This window comes from Canis lupus, chromosome 1, assembly GCF_011100685.1.
Source record: "Canis lupus familiaris isolate Mischka breed German Shepherd chromosome 1, alternate assembly UU_Cfam_GSD_1.0, whole genome shotgun sequence".
NCBI lineage: Eukaryota > Metazoa > Chordata > Mammalia > Carnivora > Canidae > Canis > Canis lupus.
The window spans coordinates 107,934,494-107,956,699 of NC_049222.1; the positions used below are offsets into that span (position 1 = coordinate 107,934,494).

Here is a 22,206-nt window from a genome sequence, read left to right on the forward strand (position 1 = left end):
TTTTCCTTTAAGGGACCAGATAGTAAATATTTTTGGCTTTGCAGGACATATGGTCTCTATTGTATATTCTTTGTTATTTGTTTTTTGTTGTTTTGTTGTTGTTGTTGTTTTCTTTATAGCTCTTTAAAGATGTAAAAATAATTCTTAGCTCAAGGGCCAGAATATCCCACAGGCCATAATTTGGCAACCCCTGATCTAGGACCATCTCAGGCCAACAAGAAAATCCTGGTGGCTAAAGCAGAGTTTTGTTTGAACTCCCTAGTTGGCCCATTTTGGGTGAGGCTGCCACCCAAGGGAGTGTAAAACTCCAGGCAGTCCAGTAGAAAGAAAGAAAAAGTGACCCAAGAATGGCCAGGGGCCAGAATCCTTCATTTTCAAAACGAGTTTTTGTAACTCCCTCACCCCTTTGGCCTCAGTCATTATCCAGGAGGCCTGGAAGAGATGAAGCCTCTCTGGGATACCCACATTCAATGACCAAACCACGTGCCTAAGATGTGTGGACCAGGACATGAGAAAGGTAGTCAGAAATATATTCCAAATGGATTTTTAAGGGAACTGTTCTGACAATCAGTAATACCAGATGGAAAGTAGGGGAAACGGAGTCCCATCCAATACCTTAACTATAAACTTCGATCTGTCTTTCAGGGTTGGCTTTGGGTTGGGTGGCTGCCGCACCACAGTGGATACCACAAGCCTTTAACTTAGCCCACCCAGCAGCGACCGAGGCCCAGGCGCTTATGGGAACCTTTGTAAATTGAGGGCCCTATGGAGCCAGTGGCTTTGCTTCAGGTGGTGGAGTGGAGGGGTAGTTCCTGCCAGTGAGGTTACTGCCAACAGTACCAGTGTCAATGTGCTTTTGAATATATCATTTATATTTAACCATTTCAAACCTTGCTGGTTGTCAAGTTCTACTTGACTTAGCCCAAAATGAAAATGTAAAGCTAGAGAATCAGGAGGCCTCCATGGATGGGGCCTCCTCTTTCAAGAACTTAACAGCAAATTAATAGCTGCCTTTTCTTAAAAGGTGTGTTCGTGGAGGTTGTGTCAGCAGGTGGCGCTGTTGTACTGAGAAATGGCCTCCCTGGGGCGTGGGGCAGCCCTGAAGTCTCTAAAACTGTGATTTCCCCTTTCTTTTTGGGATTCTGTCGTTTCTGTCTCCTGGACATGCCCCAGTGTCTGGACAGGAGAACCCCCTGACACTTATGGGACAGTCACAGTATGGACATGCAAAACGGCAATTATACCTTTAATAGTAGAAGCCAAAACAGCCCGTTGAGTTGGCCCTAGGCCCCCTACCCAACAGGGTCACTTCGGCTTCCTTTTCCCCACTGTGTGCTTTATCATTTGAATTCAGGTGCGTTTTCCTACTTGGAGAACACAGACCAAGGAGTCTAACATATGTGAGTCATGACGCATCAGCTGCAGCAAAATTTCCCACCTGTGAGATATACAAGAGCCATAAAGGCTGATCCTTATTGGATCTACTTCCTTTATAGTTAGAAGCTTCAGGACAACCATTTGTCTTTTCTAAACTCTGAGATGTCTATTTGAGCCCAGGTAGTCCTCAGATGATGACTTGGGCAGCAGGGCCTTCATTTTTGTCTTCATTCAAGGCCCACTCATCCCTAGTTAGATGTGATTGAGTTGAGGTCATTGCTAACACAGCATTCCTTCCCAAGATATACAAATGGCCAACAAGCACAAGAAAAGCAGCTCCAATGTCTTCGGTCATTAGGGAAATGTAAATCAAACCCACAGACACACAACTTTACACCCACCGGGATATCGATAACCAAAGAGAATGCAAAGTAACAAGGGTTGGTGTGGATTTAAAGAAACTGGAAACTCCTGCATCGCTGAGGGGAATATGAAATGTTGCGGCCATTATGAAAATCAGTTTGACAGTTCCTCAAAAAGTTAATCATAGAAATATCAAATTCCACTCTAGGTCTAAACCCAAAAGAACTGAAAATCGTGTTCAAATAAAAACTTGTACATGAACGTTCATAGCATTATTCACAATTACAGGAAAGCCACACAAACGTCCATCAACAGATGGATGGATAAAACAAAAGGGATATATGCATACTTCTATTATTCAGCCGCAGGCAGGAATGAAGCTCTGCTTCAACATGGAGAAACCTTGAAAACATTGTGCTAAGTGAAAGAAGTCAAAACACAAGGGACCAGATGTGTGATGATTCCATTTATAGGAAATATCCAGAATAGGGAAATCCATAGAGTTCGAGAGCAGAATGGTGGTGGGCAGGGCTAGGGGAAAAGAAGAATACGCAGTGAGTTCTTAATGGTCAAGGTTTCTGTTTGGAGTGATGAGCATTTCTGGACTGAGATAGTGGTAATCGCTCACAACTTTGTCAAAGTACTAAGTGCTACTGAGTTGCATGCTTCAAACAGATTAAAATGGTAAATTTTGTATTATTTATTTAACCATGATAAAAGAAAAAAAAACAAATTGGAAACAATAAAATAAAATTGCCTCTACTTACAAACAGCATGACTATATACAGGGAAAATCCCAAAGACTGCAAAAATTAAACTACAGGGATCCCTGGGTGGCGCAGCGGTTTGGCGCCTGCCTTTGGCCCAGGGCGTGATCCTGGAGACCCGGGATCGAATCCCACATCGGGCTCCCGGTGCATGGAGCCTGCTTCTCCCTCTGCCTGTGTCTCTGCCTCTCTCTCTTTCTCTCTGTGTGACTATCATAAATAAATAAAAATTAAAAAAAAAAAAATTAAACTACAACTAAGAAAGTTTAGCAAAGTCATAGAATATGTCAATAAACAAGTCAGCAATATTTCTGTATACTAGCAGTAAGAAATTAGAAATTTTTAAAATGTCAAACAGTATTGTACTAATATTACCACTGTCATTGATATTACGACTTGGTTTGGGGAGAATTAATTCAGCATCTTCCAGAGAAATCTGGTTGCCACACAACACTTGGCAGTATTTCAAAGCTACTCCACAACCAAAATGGCAGATAGTTGGAATTCCTCCAATTTGGAGGAAGGATGTTTTGGTTTTGATTTTTGGATGTGATGGCTGTTGGTGGTTTTCCTGCTATTTAACTAATAACTGCTGTCAGTTCAGTCTTGTCATTACCAGTTTACTTTGTTATGGGTTGTTTAGTTAAACTGCATGTATAATGATGCATATTTGCCTCAATTCCATGTGCGCGTGGCCTGCAATTTCCCACTAATTAGACTCTTTAAAGACATTTCTGCAGTTATCTACTCAAATTTGCATCATCTGTTCCCCTCTTGCCAAAGCAGATGTACATAGCTCCCAACCACCCCCACTCCAGGAAATAATTTGCTTATTATTACTGAGTTCTTTCTCCACCGGAAAGTAGAAACTAGGGGGGGGGGGGTGCAGACAGTTGGGGTTTCTGTCCCACTGAAGTGAGAACCATCAAAATAGTGCACACAAGAGATGTTGGGCCTGAGTGAGACAGGCAGCGTGGGCCGGGAAGTGGGGAACAGACCTGGAGATTATCTCAAATACAGCAACAAACGGATCAATGACCCCATACCCAGCCCCCATCTCAAAAAGATCTGGATCTACCATTTCCCCAAGAATCAAGCATTGGACTCCATTCCTCTCAAATGGCTTTATTTCCCCAGTGTGGGGAGCTGCAAGTGGGATCTGTGATCCCTATATCCGGGGACTCTGCAGCCTTCTCCCACCCAGCCGGCTGTGGCAAGGCCCTCAGAAGGGCAAATCCGGCTCCAGAGGCTGATCCTCCCAGAGTGGAGACTGGTTACCAGAAGGGAGGGGATAGGCCTGCAAGTGGTTCGCATGGACACTCCCTGAGGTGGTCCTGACGGCGGCCCAGGTGTCCTCCATGAGCATGAGGCCCATGTGAAAGACAAGGCCACGAGGTGCAAGGGCCAAGGACCTGCAAGGACTTTGGGAGCAAAATCTCCCTATGGGGGATACTCCGTGAAGACCGCCAGCAGGGCTCAATCTAGGGGGAAGAGAGAAGAGAGAACAAGTGGTGGGGATGGAGAGAATAGAAAAAATGGAAGACCTGCAGAAAGAAGGAGAAGGAAGCATGAAAAGCCCAAAGAAAACGGAGCCGGTGACCCACGGACAATGGAAGTGCGGCAAAAGAGAGAAAAGCACTCAGAAATAGAGGAACAGAGGGCCCAGAACTTAGGGTGGTGGTGACAGAGGCCAGGGAGAGACAGAGGTGGACCCCACAATACTGACCTTTAGGCCCAGACGGGGCTGGAGGCGGCGGGCCCCCTGGGGGCAGCAGCGCTGAGCGGCTCAGGGCGTCGGCCACCCAGCCTAGGACCTGGCTACAGTGCTGGACCTGGGGAGCGGTGGGGGGGGTGGGGTGGGGGCGTAAGGACAGGAGACCGGAACCCCACCCGGCCACACTGCCCCAGCCCAGGCTGGGAGTCCTCACCTCCTGCTCCAGCCCTTTCAGACGCTGCTCATACTCGCGGATCTGTCTCAACTGCTTCAGGGCTGTGTCCACCCTGCAACCCACCGCAACCGGCAACCGGGGCGTCAGGCCGGGTCCAGACCTGTTGGCCCCGCCCCCTTCGGAAGCCCCGCCCCCTGGAGGCCCACCTTCCTCCCCAGCACCCCGGGACCCCTTCCCACTCAGGCTCCAACGGGATCCGCTCCGGGCCGGAAGCCCCGCCCCCAGCCGGGCCCCGCCCTCACTTTTGCGAGGTGCGCTTCAGGCGTTCGGAGTCGCTCTCCCGCTTGTCCCGCGCGCGCGCCAGCAGGAAATTCTCCTTCTGCACCGATTCCCAGGTCAGCAACCTCCGCTCTGCTTCCTTCGAGAGGTAGACCCCTGGCGGGCAGGGTCAGGGCAGAGTCAAAGGTCGCCCCTCCTCCACTCAGCCTCCCCACGAAAAGCCTGCGGCGCGAGCCCTCCCTGGGCACGCCCCTTCCTTCACACCCGCCCCCCGACCGCCTAACCGCTGCCCACTGGTGCTCCTGCACATCACCCCCAGCCTGTCCATCCTTTTCTTTCTGCCCACGGCCCGTCCCCTGTGCTTTTCCCTTTTGCATCAAACCCCGCTCTCACGAAAATGTTCGAAGACAGGGGAGGGCGGCAAGCGGGACCGGCGCCTGCGTAGTTGCCGGATGAGGAGGCGCACGTGCGAGATGATGATAAGGGGCGGGGCCAGTGCAGGCCGAGAGTGAAATTCCCGGATGAGGCTGTAGCGCTGTGCCTTCCAGTAGAGGTCACTGTTTCCCTGTACTTTGCCGAAGGTGTAGCTGCGTGGAGAAGTCAAGGGTCATCAGAGGTCATCGAGGGCAGATCAAGGTTAGATATCAAACAACACGTTTGAAGTCTAAGGCAGCAGGCAGAGGTCAGAATCAATAAAGTCAGCAGTATTACAGGTATTAGGTATTACAGGTATATATTACATATAACATACACTTAGAGGCTGGGTTAGGAAGATAGTCAGGTGTCAGAGGTCAAGTTGGGGATGGTGTCACCAATTAGGGTGAAGGTTGTAGACAGATTCAAAAATCAGCTGAACACAAATAGCTAAAATCAGAAATGAAAATGGAGACATTACTACCAATTTTACAGAAATAAAAAGGGTTATAAAAGAACACCATCACAATTGTATGCCAACAAATTAGATAACCTAAATGAAATAAATGGACAAATTCCTAGAAACACACAAATTACCTGACTCAAGAAGATACAGAAAATCTCAAAAGACCTATAACAAGCAAAGAGATTGAATCACTCATCAAAGACGTTCCAACAACAAAAAGCCCAGGTCCAGATGTTTTTGCTGGGGAATTCTATGAAATATTAAAAAAAAAAAAAAATCCTTCTCAAATTCTCAAAAAAAAAAAACTCAAAAAACTGAAGAAGAGAGTATACAGTTCCTGACTCATTCTATGAAGCCAGCAGCATTCCCAACCCAGATAAAGATATCACAAGGAAACAAAATTACAGACCAATATTTTTTATGAATATACCTGCAAATATCCTCAACAAAATACTAAAAAACCTAATTCAGCAGCAGCATATTAAAAGGATTATACACCATGATCAAGTGAGATTTATCCCAATACTGCAAAGATGATTTACCATACAAAAATCAATATAATACATCACCTTTTAATAGAAGAAAGGGAAAAAACCCACATGATCATCTCACATGATCAGATCAAGTGACAGAGACACAGAAGGGATTTGACAAAGTACAATATCCTTTCATGGTAAATTTTTTTTTTAACTCAGAAAAATAAGATTAAAAGGAAAATTCCTCTACATGGTAATGAGTACTTATGAAAAACCTACAGCTAACATCATACTCAATGAAGAAAGATTGAAATCTTCTTGCTAAAATAAGGAACATGACAAGGATGCCCACTCTCACCACAGCTACTCCTCATCGTACTGAAAGTTATAGCCAGAGCAATTAAGAAAAATAAATAAAAGGCATCCAAATTGGAAAGGAAGATGTAAAACTATTTCCATTCACAAATGACATGATCCTATATATCAAAAATCTCAGAGAATCACAAGAAAGCTACTAGAGCTAATAGGCAAATTCAGCAAAGTTACAGGGTAGAAGATCACCAACTAAACATCAGCTGTGTTTCTATATACTTGCAATGAACAATCCAAAAAGGAAATTAAGGAAGCAATTTCATTTACAATAGAATCTAAAAGTATAAAGCACCTGGGAATAAATTTAACCAAGGTGGAAGACTTTCACACTGAAAATCACAAAACAATACTGAAAGAAATTTAAAACAGCACCTAAGGGATGCCTGGGTGGCTCAGGAGTTGAGTGCCTCCCTTCAGCCCTGGGCGTGATCCTGGAGTCCCAGGATCAAGTCCAACATCGGGATCCCTGCATGGAGCCTGCTTCTCTCTCTGCCTGTGTCTCTGCCTGTGTCTCTGTGTCTCACATGAATAAATAAATAAAATCTTTTTAAAAATCAATAAAATAAAATAAAATAGCACCCAAATAAGTGGAAAGACAACATGCGTTCATGAGTACAAAGATTTGATATTTGATATCACAAAACTACCCAAAGCAATCTACAAATTCAACATAATTCTTATCAAAATTCCAACAGCCTTTTTTGCAGAAAAGTAAAAGCCAATCCTCAAATTCATATGTGACTGCAAGAGGCTCTGAATAGCTAAAGCAACCTTGAAAAAGAACAAAGTTGGAAGACTCACACTTCCTAATTTGAAAATTTGCTACAAAATCAAAACTGTGTGGTACTGGCATATGATAGACATATCGACCAATGGAATAGAAATGAGTCCAGAAACAAACCTATATATCTATGAGTATTTTGGGTTATACTGTGTCCCCTTTCTACTACACGAGATATGTTGATATCCTAATGTCTAGATTAAGAACGTGACTTATTTGGAAGTGGAGTCTTTACAAAGGTAAGTTAAAATGAGGTCATTAGGTCTGGTCCCTAATCTAACATGGCTGGTGTTCTTATGAAAAGGGGAAATTTGGACACAGACATGCACACAGAGAGAACATCATAGGAAGATGAAGGCAGAGATTGCAATGCTACATCTATAAGCCAAAGACTGCCAGCAATCCACCAGAAGGTAGGAGAGAGGCAGTGAACAGACGCTCCTTCACAGCCCTTAGAAGGAACCAACCTTATCCATACCTTGATTTTAAACTTACAGCAACCAGAACTGTTGTGGAAAGTTTTCTTGATATTTAAAAGCACTCAATTGTTGGTACTTTGTTAGAGAAGCCCCAGGAAATTAATACAATGTCCAACTGATTTTTAACAAGGGTGACAAGTCCATTCAAATGGGGCAAAAATATTATCTTAAAGGCAAAGACCTGGAACAAATGGATTTCCACATGCAAAAAGAATGAAGTTGGACCCCTACCTCACACCATATACAAAAGTAAGTCAAGGGATACATGGGTCGCTCAGGGGTTTAATGCCTGCCTTCGAACCAGAGTGTGATCCTGGAGTCCCGGGATTGAGTCCCACATCAGGCTCCCTGCATGGAGCCTGCTTCTCTCTCTGCCTATGTCTCTGCCTCTCTCTCTCTCTGTCTCATGAATAAATAAATAAAATCTTTTTAAAAATTAAGTCAAAACAGACAACAACTTGAATGTAAGAGCTAAAACTAAAAAAATAATAATAATTTTAAAAAATAAATTTTTTTTTTAAAGATTTTATTTATTTATTCATAGAGACACAGCTAGAGAGAGAGACAGAGACACAGGCAGAGGGAGAAGCAGGCTCCATGCAGGGAGCCCGATGTGGGACTCGATCCCGGGGTCTCCAGGATCACACCCTGGGCTGCAGGCGGCGCTAAACCGCTGCGCCACTGGGGCTGCCCTAAAAAAGAAATTTTTAAAAAAGAGCTAAAACTATAAAACACAGGAGTAAATCTTTATGACCTTGAATTTGGTGATGGGTCCTTAGATATAACACCAATACTACAAATATTTAAAAATTTAAAACTTTTGTGCATCAAAGGAGATTTTCAAGAACAGGAAAAGATAACCAACAGAATGGGAGAAAATATTTGCAAATCATATATCTGATAGGAGTTTAATATCCAAAATATATAAAGAACTGCTATAACAAAGAGACAAACAACCCAGTTTAAAGACAGGCAAAAGACCTGAATAAACATTTCTCCAAAGATGTGCAAATGGCCAATAAACACATGGAAAGATGCTCAACACCATTAGTCATTAGGGAAATGCAAATCAAAAGCACAATGAAATACCAGTTCATACTCCCTAACTAGAATGGCTACAACTTTTTGAAAAGGAAAAAAAAAAAAAACTCTTGGAAAAGGCTGTTGAGAAATTGGAACTGTCATACATCGTTAACAAAAACAGAAAATGGTGTGGCTACTGTAGAAAAGAGTTTGGTTTCAAAAGGCTAAACAGAATTATTGCAGCATACCCAGCTTCTACTTTAGACGTAAATCCAGAAGAAATAAAAACGGAGACCCAAGCAGGTACATGAGACCTAATGTTCATTGCAGCATTAGTCACAAAAGCCAAGGGATGGAAATGACCCGAGTTTCCATGAACAGATGAATGGATGTGATTGGCTGATACAATGGAATATTATTCAGTCATAAAAAAATAGAGCACGGTCCATACTACAACACGAGTGAACACTGAAAACATTATGCTAGGTGAAATAAGCCAGACAGAAAATTTTAAATATTGTATGATTCCACTTCTATGAAACCTCTAGACAGCAAATTCCTAAAGATAGCAAGTTAATTCAAGGTTACCAGGAGCTGGGGATAGTGGAGAATGGGAAGTTAGTGCTTGCTTAATGGATACACACTGTGTTCGTAGTGATAAAAATTTTTGGAAATACATAGTGGTAATGGTTGTAAAACATCATGAACTTCACACCTTTGAATCTGTACACTTAAAAATGGCAAATTTTATGTTCTATATATTTTGCCACAATAAAATGTTTTGTAATGTTCAGCCTGGGCTCGGGGAGAAGATCGGAATCCACAGTCCAGGTCAGGAGCAGAGTCTGAATTCTGGGACTAAAGAAATAATTGATTAGGCTGGGATCAAGAATCATTATGGAGGGGATCCCTGGGTGGCTCAGTGGTTTAGCACCTGCCTTCAGCCTAGGGCGTGATCCTGAAGTCCAGGGATCGAGTCCCACTTCGGGTTCCCTGCCTGGAGCCTGCTTCTCCCTCTGCCTGTGTCTCTGCCTCTCTCTTTTTGTGAGTCTCTCATGAATAAATAAATAAAATCCTCAAAAAAAAAAAAAAAAAAAAAGAATCATTATGGGGTCAAGATGGGATGGAGAGTCAGCTGGGGTCAAGGGTCATGCTGGGTGAGGTGGGATCAGGCCTCACCTGAACATGGCGATGAGCAAATTGAGCAGCAGAATGTTGGCCACGAGCAGGAAAATGATGAGGAGGAGAACCACCAGCCAGTTGGCATAGAGCGAGATACACGAGCCTGCCAGGACCCCCGCCGGGCGTGCCCAGAAGCCCTGCTCTGCCGAGCAGTTGGCATGCTCCATGAGGGCCACTGTAAAGGGAGACACTCAGAGATGGGGCCTGGGAGGCAGAGACCCAGAGAGAGGGAGACAATCCCAGGGAGAGAGCGAGGGTCAGAAACCTAAAGAGACAGAGGAGGGGCAGAGACCCAGAGGCAGGGGTACTCAGAGACACAGAGACTTAAAAGGGAGAGGTACAGAGACCCAGGGCTCTGGGAGGGGGGCTCCAAGCGAGGGCCTCAAGCCCTCATCCCTCCATACCATCCATGTCCTCCTGGGGGATCTGCCCAAAGATCTGCAGGTAGGGCCGGTAGAAGACGCGGCGCAGGACATTCGGGAGGTCACGATCCCGGGGCCTAAGGAGCCCCTCCGTGGCCACCCCGTAGGCAACCAGCCACACGCCGAGGAAGAAGAGGAAGAAGAACACGTCCTTCATCTGTGGGGGAGGAAGAGGTGACCGGGCCTGGCCCCGCCCCACCTGGCGAGGCCCCGCCTCCACCCTACCTGCGCACGCACCCGCCCCGCCCCTTCCCCTCTGGCCCCGCCCACCCGGCCCCGCCTCCTCACCATCTTGTTCACGATGACGATCTTGGGCCCCAGCTGTTTGTTGACTGTGAAGATGTGCAGCAGTCGTAGCGTGAAGACCATGAAGTCGAGGCAGAGGACGGTGCGGCCCAGGTCAAACAGGCCAGGGGTCAGCCTGGGGTGCGGGGAGATGCGGTAGGGGTCATTCAGGGGACACAAGGTGCAAAGGAAAACCCAGGTCTTCCCAACACCAGGCTTGGGGTGACCCTGGAGGGGCCACAGCCAGGACACTCCGATTCACCCAGGGTTTACTCCGATTTCACAGCGCCAGGCTGAGCTGTGCAAGGCGCTGGCACCCATTTAAAAATGGCTGCATAAATCACAGCCTTGGCAAAAATTTGGCAGGGCCCTGTAACAATCAGAGTTGGAAAAACTGCTAGAATATTTCTCCAACCTATAAAAGGCAAATATAGAAGAGTTCCAGCAAATGATTAAGCAGAGACAAATGACCTTACGGGAGAGTGGATAAAGAGAACACACATTCACAGAGGAAGGTGAAATAGCATCAGCAATTCCTATGGAGAAAATAAAAAAGTATATCCCATCACCTACTTGAACTCTGAACAGATTAAAAACCTAAAGTAAAAGGCAAAGGACACTAGGTGGTTCGTTAAGCCTCCACCCTTGATTTTTGGCTCAGATCATGATCTCAGGGTCATGAGATCAAGTCCCCCACATCAGGCTCTGGTGCAGAGTGTGGCGCCTGCTTAAGATTCTCTCTCCCCTCCAAATAAATAAATAAATAAAAAGATTCTCCCTCCTACTGCCCCTCCCTTTTATCTTTATAAAAATAAAAGTACTTAAAAAAAAACCTAAAGACCAAAACATTAAAATATGAAGAAAATATAGAAGAATTTCTTCATGAGCTTGATAGGATATCACAAAACAAAAGCCTTCTCGAAGTAATATGTATAAAATCACAATTTAGGAAAAGACTGATGGATTTACTTTGAAATATAAAACTTCCATGCATCTAAAGGTAACATAAATATGATAAATGGAAAAAGGCAAAAATATCTGCCAAAAGTGCATGGCCTAAATTGGATCACAAGGGAACCTGAGACAAACTCAGATGGAGGCAAATCCTACAAAATAACTGGCCTGGACTGTTCAAAAGTATGAAGATCATAAAAGCCAAACAAGGATCGCAGAACCAGATTGGCTCCTGGGACAGAAGAAGGATACCAGTGGGATAATCAGTGAAATATGAGTAAGATCTGGTTTGAATAATGAAAGATGTTGCCATCTGAGGATCTGGGTGAAAGGTGTTGGAGGAATGCTTTGTGGTGTTTTTGCCACATTTTTTTAATAAGTCTTAGGTTATTTCAGGGTGCAAACTTAAAAAATAAAAGAATGTTTAACATAATACACAAAAGTAAAAAGACAAGCTGCAGACAGGAGTTATTTAGAACAAAACCACTAAGAGTTACGGGCACCTGGCTGGTTCAGTTGGCAGAGCATGTGATTCCTGATCTTGGGGTTGTGAGTTCAAGCCCCATGTTGGGTGTAGACATAACTTAGAAATAACATATTGGGGTGCCTGGGTGGCTCAGTTGTTTAAACATCTGCCTTCAGCTCAGGTCATGATCCCAGAGTCCTGGGATCAAGCCCCACCCCCTGCTTGTGCTCTCTCTCTCAAATAAATAAATAAAGATATCTTTTAAATAAATAAATAAAAATAAAATCTTAAAAAAACAAAAACACCAAGGCTTAGAAGAGCACCTACCCATACACATATACAAGAGATCAACAAACATAAATGAGTGTGTATTTTCTAAAATGGCAGCAAGGCTATGAAAAGACATTGACGAAAGTACAAGTGGCCATTTGCTATGAACAGATGCCCAAGCTAACTAGTAGTCAGGGACGCATAAATTTTAAAAAGAGAAGTCCTTTTTACCCATCAGAATAGGAAACAAAAGAATCTAAAGGTTAAATTGAGAACTACAAGGTTTTAAAGATTGAAAATACCTGGTATTGTCAGGCATGTCCTCAAGGGACTCCCTCTTACTCTGAAGATGGGCGTGTATGCAGGTGAAGCTATTTTACAAGGAAATCTATCCACATCAAGAATATATGTACCCGGGAAGCCGGGGTGGCTCGGCGGTTTAGCGCTGCCTTCAGCCCAGGGCCTGATCCTAGAGACCCAGGATTGAGTCCCACGTCAGGCTCCCTGCATGGAGCCTGCTTCTTCCTCTGCCTGTGTCTCTGCGCCTCTCTCTCTCTCTCTCTCTCTCTCTCTGTCTCTCATGAATAAATAAATAAAATTAAAAAAAAAAAAAACTAGAAACAACCAAAATGTCCATCTGAAAGGGGCTGGGGCAAAATAAAGTGACTTATCCATTCAGTTCTGGAGATCATCAGGAATTTCTCCCTTATAAACAGAGAACTTCAGATATTTTTTTATGCAATAAAAATATGCAATAATTCTTCCTTCACCTAGAAAACAGTGAGCTTGACAAAATGTCTAAAATATCACCAGTATTCCTAAAGCACATGGCCCTTTCATGTCAAAAGATACTTTAATCAAAATACAAGAGAGAAACAGAAGCATAGTGTCCTGCAAAACTCTCTTATTTTGCTATTGGAATAAATTATTCATGCTGAATTACTCTGTAGTATTTCGAACACAGCACAGAGGAAGCAAGCCTCTCTGTGTCAACGGAGAAGGGTTGGGAGTCACTACTGTCAACAATCCAGATTATAAACCGGGTGTCAAGACCCTTCAGACCTTGGAAATAGTCACTAGGTTGTGTCCACAAAGCTTTTTGTCTGCTCTCCTCAAAAGGAGGGTATCCTAATTGCTTTTTTCACTAGAAAAAAAAAAAGAAACCTCATTAGCCAATATCTGATTATAACTTCATGTTACCTTGAGTAGAAAATGAGACTTTGTGGCCAGACTTTTGGCTTAATTTCTACCTCTTGAAGTTTTAGAATTTTTGTCTCACGGCCTTATGAAAAGAACTCATTCATTCCTCACATTGTGGTGAGGAGAAGTCTGTCTTGTCTGATCTGTAGCCAATGACGGCAGAAACCCCTTCTTCTGGAATCTGGTGCCACATTTTCAACGACTAGGGTCTATTTGCAAATACTGACATGGAAAGCATGTCAGGATGTCTTAAAAAGGAAAGAGAAAAGGTTGCAGAAGAATATATGAAATAGAATGTCATTGGTTTATAAAAGTATGTGCATCTGTCCATGTAAAAGCATAGAAAGAAAAAAAAAAGCATAGAAAGAACAAGCGGAGCATGCACCAAACTCGGAGACACAGAGAAGAGAGCAGGAGTTTTGGAAAGACTTGGTTTCTGTTGCATGGCCTTCATTTGTTTAATCGTGTTCACTGCAGACACATTTCTGCATGTCTTTGGTAATAGGCTGTGTTTCAAAGATAAGCTTACGGGAGATGCGATGGATGTGTCTTGAGGAGTTCAGAACCTTGGGTGAGGAGAATGACCACACAAGCCATGCTGAGAGCTCTGTTTGGGAGGGACCCAGAGTCTGGCAAGGGTAAAGGAAGACTTCCAGAGACGAGGCAGCAAAGCAGAGGCCTACAGGAAGTGTAGGCGTTGGCTTGGCCAAGGAGAAGACAGAAAAGTGTTTCAAGAAGGGGAACAGCACGTGCCAAGATGCAAAGACAAGACAATTTGTCCCCAAGCATGTTTTGAGGCACCCTTTGCCCTCTCTCTGGGAGCCACACAGTATGATCTGGAAGGCATGGAAAAAATGAACTAACATGACATGCCACAACAGAAAATGTTTGAGGTGAATTCCTGACAATTTTTTAAAAAATATAAATTAGCTAAGAGATAAGAAGAAACAGGCAACAAACATTCAAGCTTCCTTGGTAAGGCATGAATCTGTAGGAGTGCCTGGCTGGCTCAGTCCTAAGGGGCATGGGACTCTTGGTCTTGGATAATGGGAGTTTGAGCCCCACGTTGGGTGTAGAGATGACTTAAAAAATGTTTTTAATCTTAAAAAAAAAAAAAAGTGAATCTATCAAATTTGACCCAGGAAGAGTGGGCACAAATGACATAAAAGCCACAAAGTAATATTGACAAACACAGACTAGATTTTGGCAAAATTTGATACAGACAACACCAATGATGAGCCAAATACTTGTTGTACAACTTAACCCAAATAAGAATTCACAAAGTCAAAATAATTTCAGAAACTGAAAATGAAAATGGCTAAAAGGAGTGTAACTGCCCTGCGTATAACTGATCAAGGAAGTTTGCAGAACCTGTAACACACTTCCCTGATAAGAGTTCATCGGTAGGAAAAAAAAAAAAAAGAGTTCATCGGTAGGGCCACCTGGGTGGCTCAGTGGTTGAGCGTCTGCCTTCCGCTCCGTGGTGATCCCAGGGTCCTGGGATCAAGTCCCTCATCAGACTCCCCGCAGGGAGCCTGCTTCTCCCTCTGCCTATTTCTCTGCCTCTGTGTGTGTGTGTCTCCCATGAATAAATAAATAAAATCTTTAAAAAAGAGAGAGACAGAGAGCTCATGGGTACAGGTAAGATTCTCATTTCACTGTTAAAATTACACAGATTCAAAGTATTTAGGATAGAGGTCAGAGCCCCTGTCACTGTGAGGTAGGAGTTGCAAGCTGCTCTGAGGGGCTAGAGTCTGGATGAAGAAAAGAGAAAAAGATGGGCTGGCCAGCACCAAGCAGCACCCCCAGTACCAGGCCCGGGGTGCACTGGGCAGCCCCGGGAAGCAGGCAGGGCAGATCTGGGAGTAGAAAGACCCTTGTCGGGGATGGGCTGGAGGAAAGAGGGGAGTCCAGGAGGCTGGGGTGAGGGGGCAGGTTGGGGAGGCAGAGGGGAGGGAGAGGGGGCGCCCCCGCCTGGCCTGGTGCCTGGGGGAGGACTGCACTCAGCCGTAGGGCCAAGACCAGGGACCAGAGAGCAGCCCGCCAACCTGTAGATCTAGAGAAACAGCAGCCAGGGCAGTGAGGTCCCAGCTCTAATCCCTAATCCTATCCCACTGTCCCTAAAACCAGATGCCCAGGGGCGAGCGACCCATTAGGGCCATCCTGATGTGGTGCTTTCATTTCGATCAAGAAGGAAGAATCACAAGGGGCTGGAGCCCAGCAGGGAGGAACGGAGGCAGGTGGCCGGGACACTCACCGGCAGCCCACGCCCAGGAGGAAGCAGGCGAGGGCCACCAGGTCGCACTGGTTCCAGGTGTCTGAGAGGTAGAGGCTGAGGCGGCGGCGCAGCGGGGTGTGCTGGGGGGTAGGCCCGGGCCCCCGGGTGGTCAGGCTGCCCCAGCCGCCACCCAGACCCTGCCGGAACTCCTCGCAGAGCAGCGTGAAGGCCCAGAAGTAAAGCAGCAGCTCCAGGGCACCGGGAGCCTTGGGCTGGAAGTCCATGAGCAGCACATGGGCGAAAAGCAGCAGGAAGAGGAGGTAGCTGACCACGTTGCCCATGAAAGCAGTCACTGGCGCCCCCCAGAACTGAGGCCAGCGGCGTAGACGCGGGGGGCACCTCCTGCAGCAGCCCCTGGGCCTGCGCTGCCCCAGCACCTGCACGGCCGTCTTCTCGGAGGGCTCCGTCGGCCTGGGGGTGAGAGGGAGGGAAAGAGAAGGGCTCAGCCTGACCTCTGAGCCCCTGGTCACCATCATCAAGACCTCTCACCTTTCACATCTGACCTCTAACCTTGCCTGACCTGAAACCAAGTCCCTGTCTGCCATCTCCTTGACTTTTGATCCCTATACCTGACCTCTGACCTCTGAAATCTACCGTCAAGCCTGCTGACCTTCCATCTCTGACCTTCTCCACCATCTGACCTCTGGCCCCTGTGATGACCTCTGACCCTGGTCTGACTCCAAATCCCTCTTTTCATCTTTATAACCTCTGACATATGTCTGACCTCAGACCATCTATCTGACCTCTGATCCCCTCACTTTCATGACCTCGGTTCCCCAGGGTTGACAGCCCTGTACCTGAATATTAACTTCTGACCCACAAATTCTCATGTCAGATTGTCTAGCCCAGTGTTTCCCGTATCTGACCTTGGACCATACAGCCATATGTGGCTTCTGAATTCTGACCTTGCTCCACTCCTATCTCTGACCATTCTCGTCCCAGTTCTGACCCTCTGTCCCAATTTCATCCTGACACTTCATTCTGACTTCAAATCAGAAATGCCAAAATGAATAATAATACAAATAATAATAAACCCAACAAGCTAACAGGAAAGATAAACTGGTCTGGTGAGGCATCTTCTTTTTATACACCAAGCAGGAGGATAATAACCCCAAAGCAGAAACAACCCAAATGTCCATCAACTGACCCATGGTCTATCCATACAACAGAATATTATTTAATGCTAAAAAGGAATGGAGAACATTATGAGTGGAGAATGTGAGATTACGTTACGAATGGAGAACGTAGGATGAGTGCTACAACATGGAGAAATCTTGAAAACATGATGCTAAGTTAATGAAGCCAATCTTAGAAGACCACATAGTGTATGACTTCATTAGTACAAAATATCAGGAATAGGGACACCTGGGTGGCTCAGCAGTTGGGCGTCTGCCTTTGGCTCAGGGCGTGATCCCATAGTCCTGGGATCAAGTCCCACATCAGGGTCCCCGCAGGGAGCCTGCTTCTCCCTCTGCCTGTGTCTCTATGTGTGTGTGTGTGTGTGTGTGTGTGTGTGTCTCATGAATAAATAAGTAAAATCTTTTTAAAAAATGTCAGGAATAGGGAAATTCATTGAGGAAGAAACCCAATTATTGGCTGTGAAGGGTTGGGGGGAGAGTGGAGTAAGGAGTGATTGTTAAAGGGGTACAGTTGCTTCCTGTGGTGACAAAAACATTTTAAGATTGACTGTGGTGATGACTGCACAATTCTGTGAATATACTAAAAACTAATTATAACACCTTAGATGGGTGAGTTGATTGATATGTGGATTTTATCTCAGTAAAATGGTTCTCAAGAAAAGGAAAGGATTAGGGATCTCTGGGTGGCTCAGCGGTTTAGAGCCTGCCTTGGGCCGAGGGCATGATCCTGGAGTCCTGGGATCAAGTCCCACATCGGGCTCCCTGCATGGAGCCTGCTTCTCCCTCTGCCTGTGTCTCTGCCTCTCTCTCTGTGTCTCTCATGAATAAATAAATAAAATCTTAAAAAAAAAAAAAAAAAAAGGAAAGAATTATAAAAGTGAAAGAAAAGTGAGATGCAGAGAGGACAGAAATTTCCCTAAATTTAAGGGAAAACAGACCCGGTATTTTGCATTTCCCCTTCTGTGTGGTCCTGGGAACAAGAACATGTGGTCAGAATGCTCCCTGCCATTTCTATCTTGAATCAGGCACCACCAGGCCACACCGATTCCTGGACTCATCCCAAGCCTCCTTGGGGGAGCATCAAGGAATCCATCCTTTTACAAAGCTCGCCATGGAGGTAATTCTCCATAGTGGCTAAGAGCACAGCTTCAGGAACAAGAAGATCTGGGTTCAAACCCCAGTTCTACATACTTAGCAATCACATGATCTGAGTAGTGCCTTGGTGATTTCATCTGTGAAACGGGGATAATAATACACCCTATTGCATAGGGTTGTTGAGAAAATTAGATAAATTGATTTTATTTTATTTTTTTTAAGATTTTATTTATTTATTCATAGAGACACAGAGAGAGAGGCAGAGACACAGGCAGAGGGAGAAGCAGGCTCCATGCAGGGAGCCCGACATGGGACTCGATCCCAGGTCCTTAGGATCACACCCCGGGCTGCAGGCAGCACTAAACTGCTGCACTACTGGGGCTGCCCAATAAACTGATTTTAAAAAGGATTTAGTACACTGGCTACCCTCTGTAAGTGGCTACTGTCACCTTCCTTCATCACTGTCATGGTGCTAAAGTTGGGAACTCACTAGGCAAGGACATTGTTACTGATCCTGACACCGGGGACTTCTCTCCAACCTTTTCCAGTGGTTTCAGTTTTTTTTCTTAGTTTTCGCTTCTATCTTGACAAATACACTGTATTCATTGTGCATTGTCTCAGAAAAATAAGTCTGCATAGATATATTTCTATTTGCTCCTTGAGGTATGTAGTAGGTTTTACAGACATCTGGCTTCTGATCATGTTTCTAACAGTTACCAGAAACATTTTTTCTTCTGGGATACTGGGGGCCGGGATTCCTCCCTTTTCTCACCTAAGTGGCTAAAGTAGAAATGGAAGGTAGAAAGATAAACATAAATGTGTGAGTCTTCCTCTCTTCTTCTATTACCAGAGACTTAGACCCTGATACCTACACACCATTCAACAAAATAAATGAGAAATGCATCGATAACAGCCGCGGCAATAATAAACTCCACTGCTTGACTACTTACTATGTGCTGGACACTATGATGCATTTTACACATTATCTCCACAAGTCCCCCCAACTGCCCCATCAGGCACTGGGGCACACTGTATTACTCTGCACCAAATATTTTGGTTCCCTCTCAGTGGGAGGATCAAGACCTAAGGAATTACCATATGCCTCATGCTTGCCAAGGAAATATAGGCACAAGTGACATGTGTCTCTCTTCCACGTGGAGGCTTTAAGAGCCAGTACCTGGTTCATCATTTCTCCTTTTCCTCTGCTATGAGACCAGCAACATCTCAGCTAGGAGGGGCTCACTCATTCCAAAGTGGAATCCATACTGGAGCCGAGACACAGCCCAAAAATGGAGCATAAGAAGTAAGGCTTCATTGTTGACAGTCACTGAGCATGTAAGATGTTTTCTTTTTTTTTTTTTTTAAGATTTATTTACCTATTTGAGACACAGAGAGAGCAAATGCACAGTGGGAGAGGCAGAGGGAGAGGGAGAGAGAATCGCAAGCAGACTCTATGCAGAGCCTGATGCTGCGCTCGATCTCATAACCTTGAGGTCACGACCTGAGCTGAAACCAAGAGTCAGGAGCTCATCTGACTGCACCCCTAGATGCGGCACTGCCCAACCTAACCTGCCACAGGCACAACCTTCAATGCATATTCGTTTTATAGAAAAGAAAACTGAGGCTCGAGGTGAAGTCATTTCTAAGGTCAAAGTTAAGATTTGAACCCAGATCTGTTCGACTCACACCCAAGTCCCTCAGCACCTCCACTCTGTGGCATTATCAGAAGTCTGATAGACTATTTGCTTAGGTCCGGGTACCTCAGCATAGAGATTAAGAGCAAAGGTCCTAGAATCAGAAAAAAAAAAAAAGATGCAAGATCCCTAAATGGGCCAAATCCACCTGATTCCTTTTGCAATATGGAAGATTCCACTTCAAGATGGAAGTATGTATAGCATAAAGTAAACTGGTTTCCAGGGAGGATCTCCTCAGTGGCAGAACCAAAACCCAAGCCTCGAGCCTGGGGCTGCTTCCTCGGGATCTTCAGTGGCTTCACGAAGCTGTCACCCCCTGAAACTCCACTTCTCCCCTCTGGCTTTGTTCCCAGCACCTGGTGCTTATGAAGCTGCCTCAGATGCCCTACCTCAAAGGGTGCTGGGGCTTCACTCACCCAACAGGGCCTTCTCCATTGATGCCCCGATCCTCGTCAAATTCCAGGTCCTTCTGGATGGACTCCTCTTCTGACTTCCTGGCATGAAGGAAAGCACAGAGTGAAGAACAGGAGCAGGGGCGAGGGGAAGAATTCTCCAAAGAGAGACCCAAACTTCTTCATCCAGAGACATGGCAGGGAGACAGTGAGGTGCTTTCCAGTCACCCCAAAAGAAATCTTCCCCCACAGCCATGGCCAGAGGGCAGAGGAATGCTCCCCAAAGACACTGCAGAGATACCCCCACCCTCTACTGCTGCAAAGCTCACCTCCCAGACATGCCCCCAGCCTGGAGGACAGAAAGAAAGCAAACAGGGAGGGGAAGCACTGGAAAGACCAAGTAGGAAGGCAGCCCGAAGTGAGCAGGAAGGAGAAACTGAGCATCCCCCTCCTGCCCATCTAACCCAAGGGAACTGACCTGAAGGTGATGAGATTGGTGTAGATGAGTGGGGGGCAAAAGAAGGTGAGAACCAAGGCCCAGATGGGAGTGGTGCTGTCCATCTCCCCCCACCACTTCTGTGTCAGCAGAGACTGTGGGGTGTGATGAGGATTAGGAGCCTGAATCGCCCCATAGTCCCTCTCTAAAGACCCCAGGTAAAAACTGGGCCACAGCAGAAGCACACAGAGCAAGTGCCCAATATGCCAACTGTAACTATTGGGGGTGGGGGGCAGGGGGTCAAAGGTGAGGTTGACCTGTCCCAGGTTTTAGCTGGTATAGTTAAACAGCCAACATTTATGAACACAACGTGCCAGATCCCGAGCTAAGCATTTCACATAGATCAGCCCACTTAATCCCCACCACACCCCCAGGACAGGGAAGAATGTTTTCTCCTTTTTCACAGAATGTTTTCTCCTTTTTCACAGCAGGGGGGCAGCAGGAGGTCAAGGAAGAGGCCCAAGCTGGAATCCATGAGTTGAACCACCATTCAAAGCAATGGACTCTGGGTAATTACTTGAAATGCCAGCCAAACCATTCTGACACGTGAAGATGGGACTTCCTTTTGGGGTAAGCAGATTTCCTGTACTGAGGGTGGTACTCTCTGAGCACCTGTCAGATTTTTATTTTTTTATTTTTTTAACCAAGCTTTACACCCCAAGGTGGGGCTTGAACTCATGACCCTGCAATGAAGAGTCATGTGCTGTAACCGACTGAGCCAGCCAGGTGCCACACCCTTGTCAGATTTACACTAAGGATATTGAGAAAAGTTTTCAGATGTCAGGATGGACACTATGGGAGAGACTGTGGGGCAAGCAGGGCTTCCCCAAGGAGAGGATTTCCTCTGGGAAGGGTGGGATTACTAAACCAGAGTTAGTCTATGCCCCAAACATGAAGTAATTGTTCAGTGAGGTCACTGTAATTGTTGACATCTGGAACTGAGGACCTTTGAAGGAAATGGAAAGGACTTCCTATGGATGATGCAGGCCTTCCTATGGATGACGCAGGACTTCCTTTGGGAGAAGTGGTATTTCCTGTGGGAGTTGGGAGCAATTCCTGCGTGACAGATGGGACTTCCTGAAGTAACCAGGAATTTCTGTTTAGGAATAGAACTTTTCAGGAGGGTGGGCTTTGCTGTGGGAAGGTTGGCTTCCTTGTGGGAAAGGTAGCCCTTCTGGGAGAGAATTTCTGGACCTCCAGTGGTCTCCGAGGGGGGAGGGAAGGCTGATTAAGACCATTCACTGCCCACGATGGCAGGGGCTTATTCTCCATACTTCCCAAAGTCCAGGTGGGAACTGTGTGGGATGTTGGCACCTCAGATGCTCACCTGTACCCCATCCTGGGCAAAGAAGGCACGAGCATCAGCCTGCATGGCAAGCTGGAGGCAGGTGGCATCCCCCCAGAGTGGGCAGCGTCGGAGTAGCAGGCGGGCAGCCCGTTCCTCGCTGCTGCGGTAGCACTCACCGAAAAGGTCTGGGGACAGGAGATTTATGTGAGAGAAAAGAAAGGGAGTGAGGAAAAAAAAAAAGAAAAGAAAGGGAGTGAGGAGATGGCGTGAGGGGAAAGATGAGGAGGGGAAGGTGAAGGCGTAGGGTTTCGGGAGGAAGAGTGGGCAGATGCACAACCCCCTGCCTGGCAGCTCCTGTC

At 45.7% G+C, this 22,206-nt stretch overlaps 1 protein-coding gene and 1 long non-coding RNA gene across 6 annotated transcripts in view; one reads left to right on the forward strand and one right to left on the reverse strand.

Annotated features, from left to right (window-relative positions):
- Positions 1–3,616: 3,616 nt before the first annotated feature.
- Positions 3,617–22,206, reverse strand: part of TRPM4 (transient receptor potential cation channel subfamily M member 4) — a 40,165-nt gene continuing 21,575 nt past the window's right edge. For 3 of the 5 annotated variants that reach the window (XM_038528274.1, XM_038528275.1, XM_038528277.1), the window contains 12 exons: positions 21,887–22,032; positions 20,542–20,654; positions 20,088–20,165; positions 15,723–16,154; positions 10,579–10,711; positions 10,273–10,447; positions 9,866–10,043; positions 5,069–5,262; positions 4,699–4,831; positions 4,436–4,508; positions 4,234–4,339; positions 3,617–3,988 (listed from right to left, as the gene is read on the reverse strand). In XM_038528274.1, the coding sequence (XP_038384202.1) occupies positions 3,984–3,988; positions 4,234–4,339; positions 4,436–4,508; positions 4,699–4,831; positions 5,069–5,262; positions 9,866–10,043; positions 10,273–10,447; positions 10,579–10,711; positions 15,723–16,154; positions 20,088–20,165; positions 20,542–20,654; positions 21,887–22,032 (1,766 nt within the window). In that variant the 3' untranslated portion in view covers positions 3,617–3,983. Of the gene's footprint in view, positions 3,989–4,233; positions 4,340–4,435; positions 4,509–4,698; positions 4,832–5,068; positions 5,263–5,426; positions 5,540–9,699; positions 9,762–9,865; positions 10,044–10,272; positions 10,448–10,578; positions 10,712–15,722; positions 16,155–20,087; positions 20,166–20,541; positions 20,655–21,886; positions 22,033–22,206 lie in introns of those variants that run through there. The other 2 variants (XR_005354521.1, XM_038528276.1) reach the window with 2 other exon arrangements.
- On the forward strand, positions 10,580–16,788 carry LOC119870941. The gene is made up of 3 exons (XR_005354522.1): positions 10,580–10,689; positions 15,596–15,790; positions 15,900–16,788. It is a non-coding gene; the product is annotated as an uncharacterized LOC119870941 (long non-coding RNA).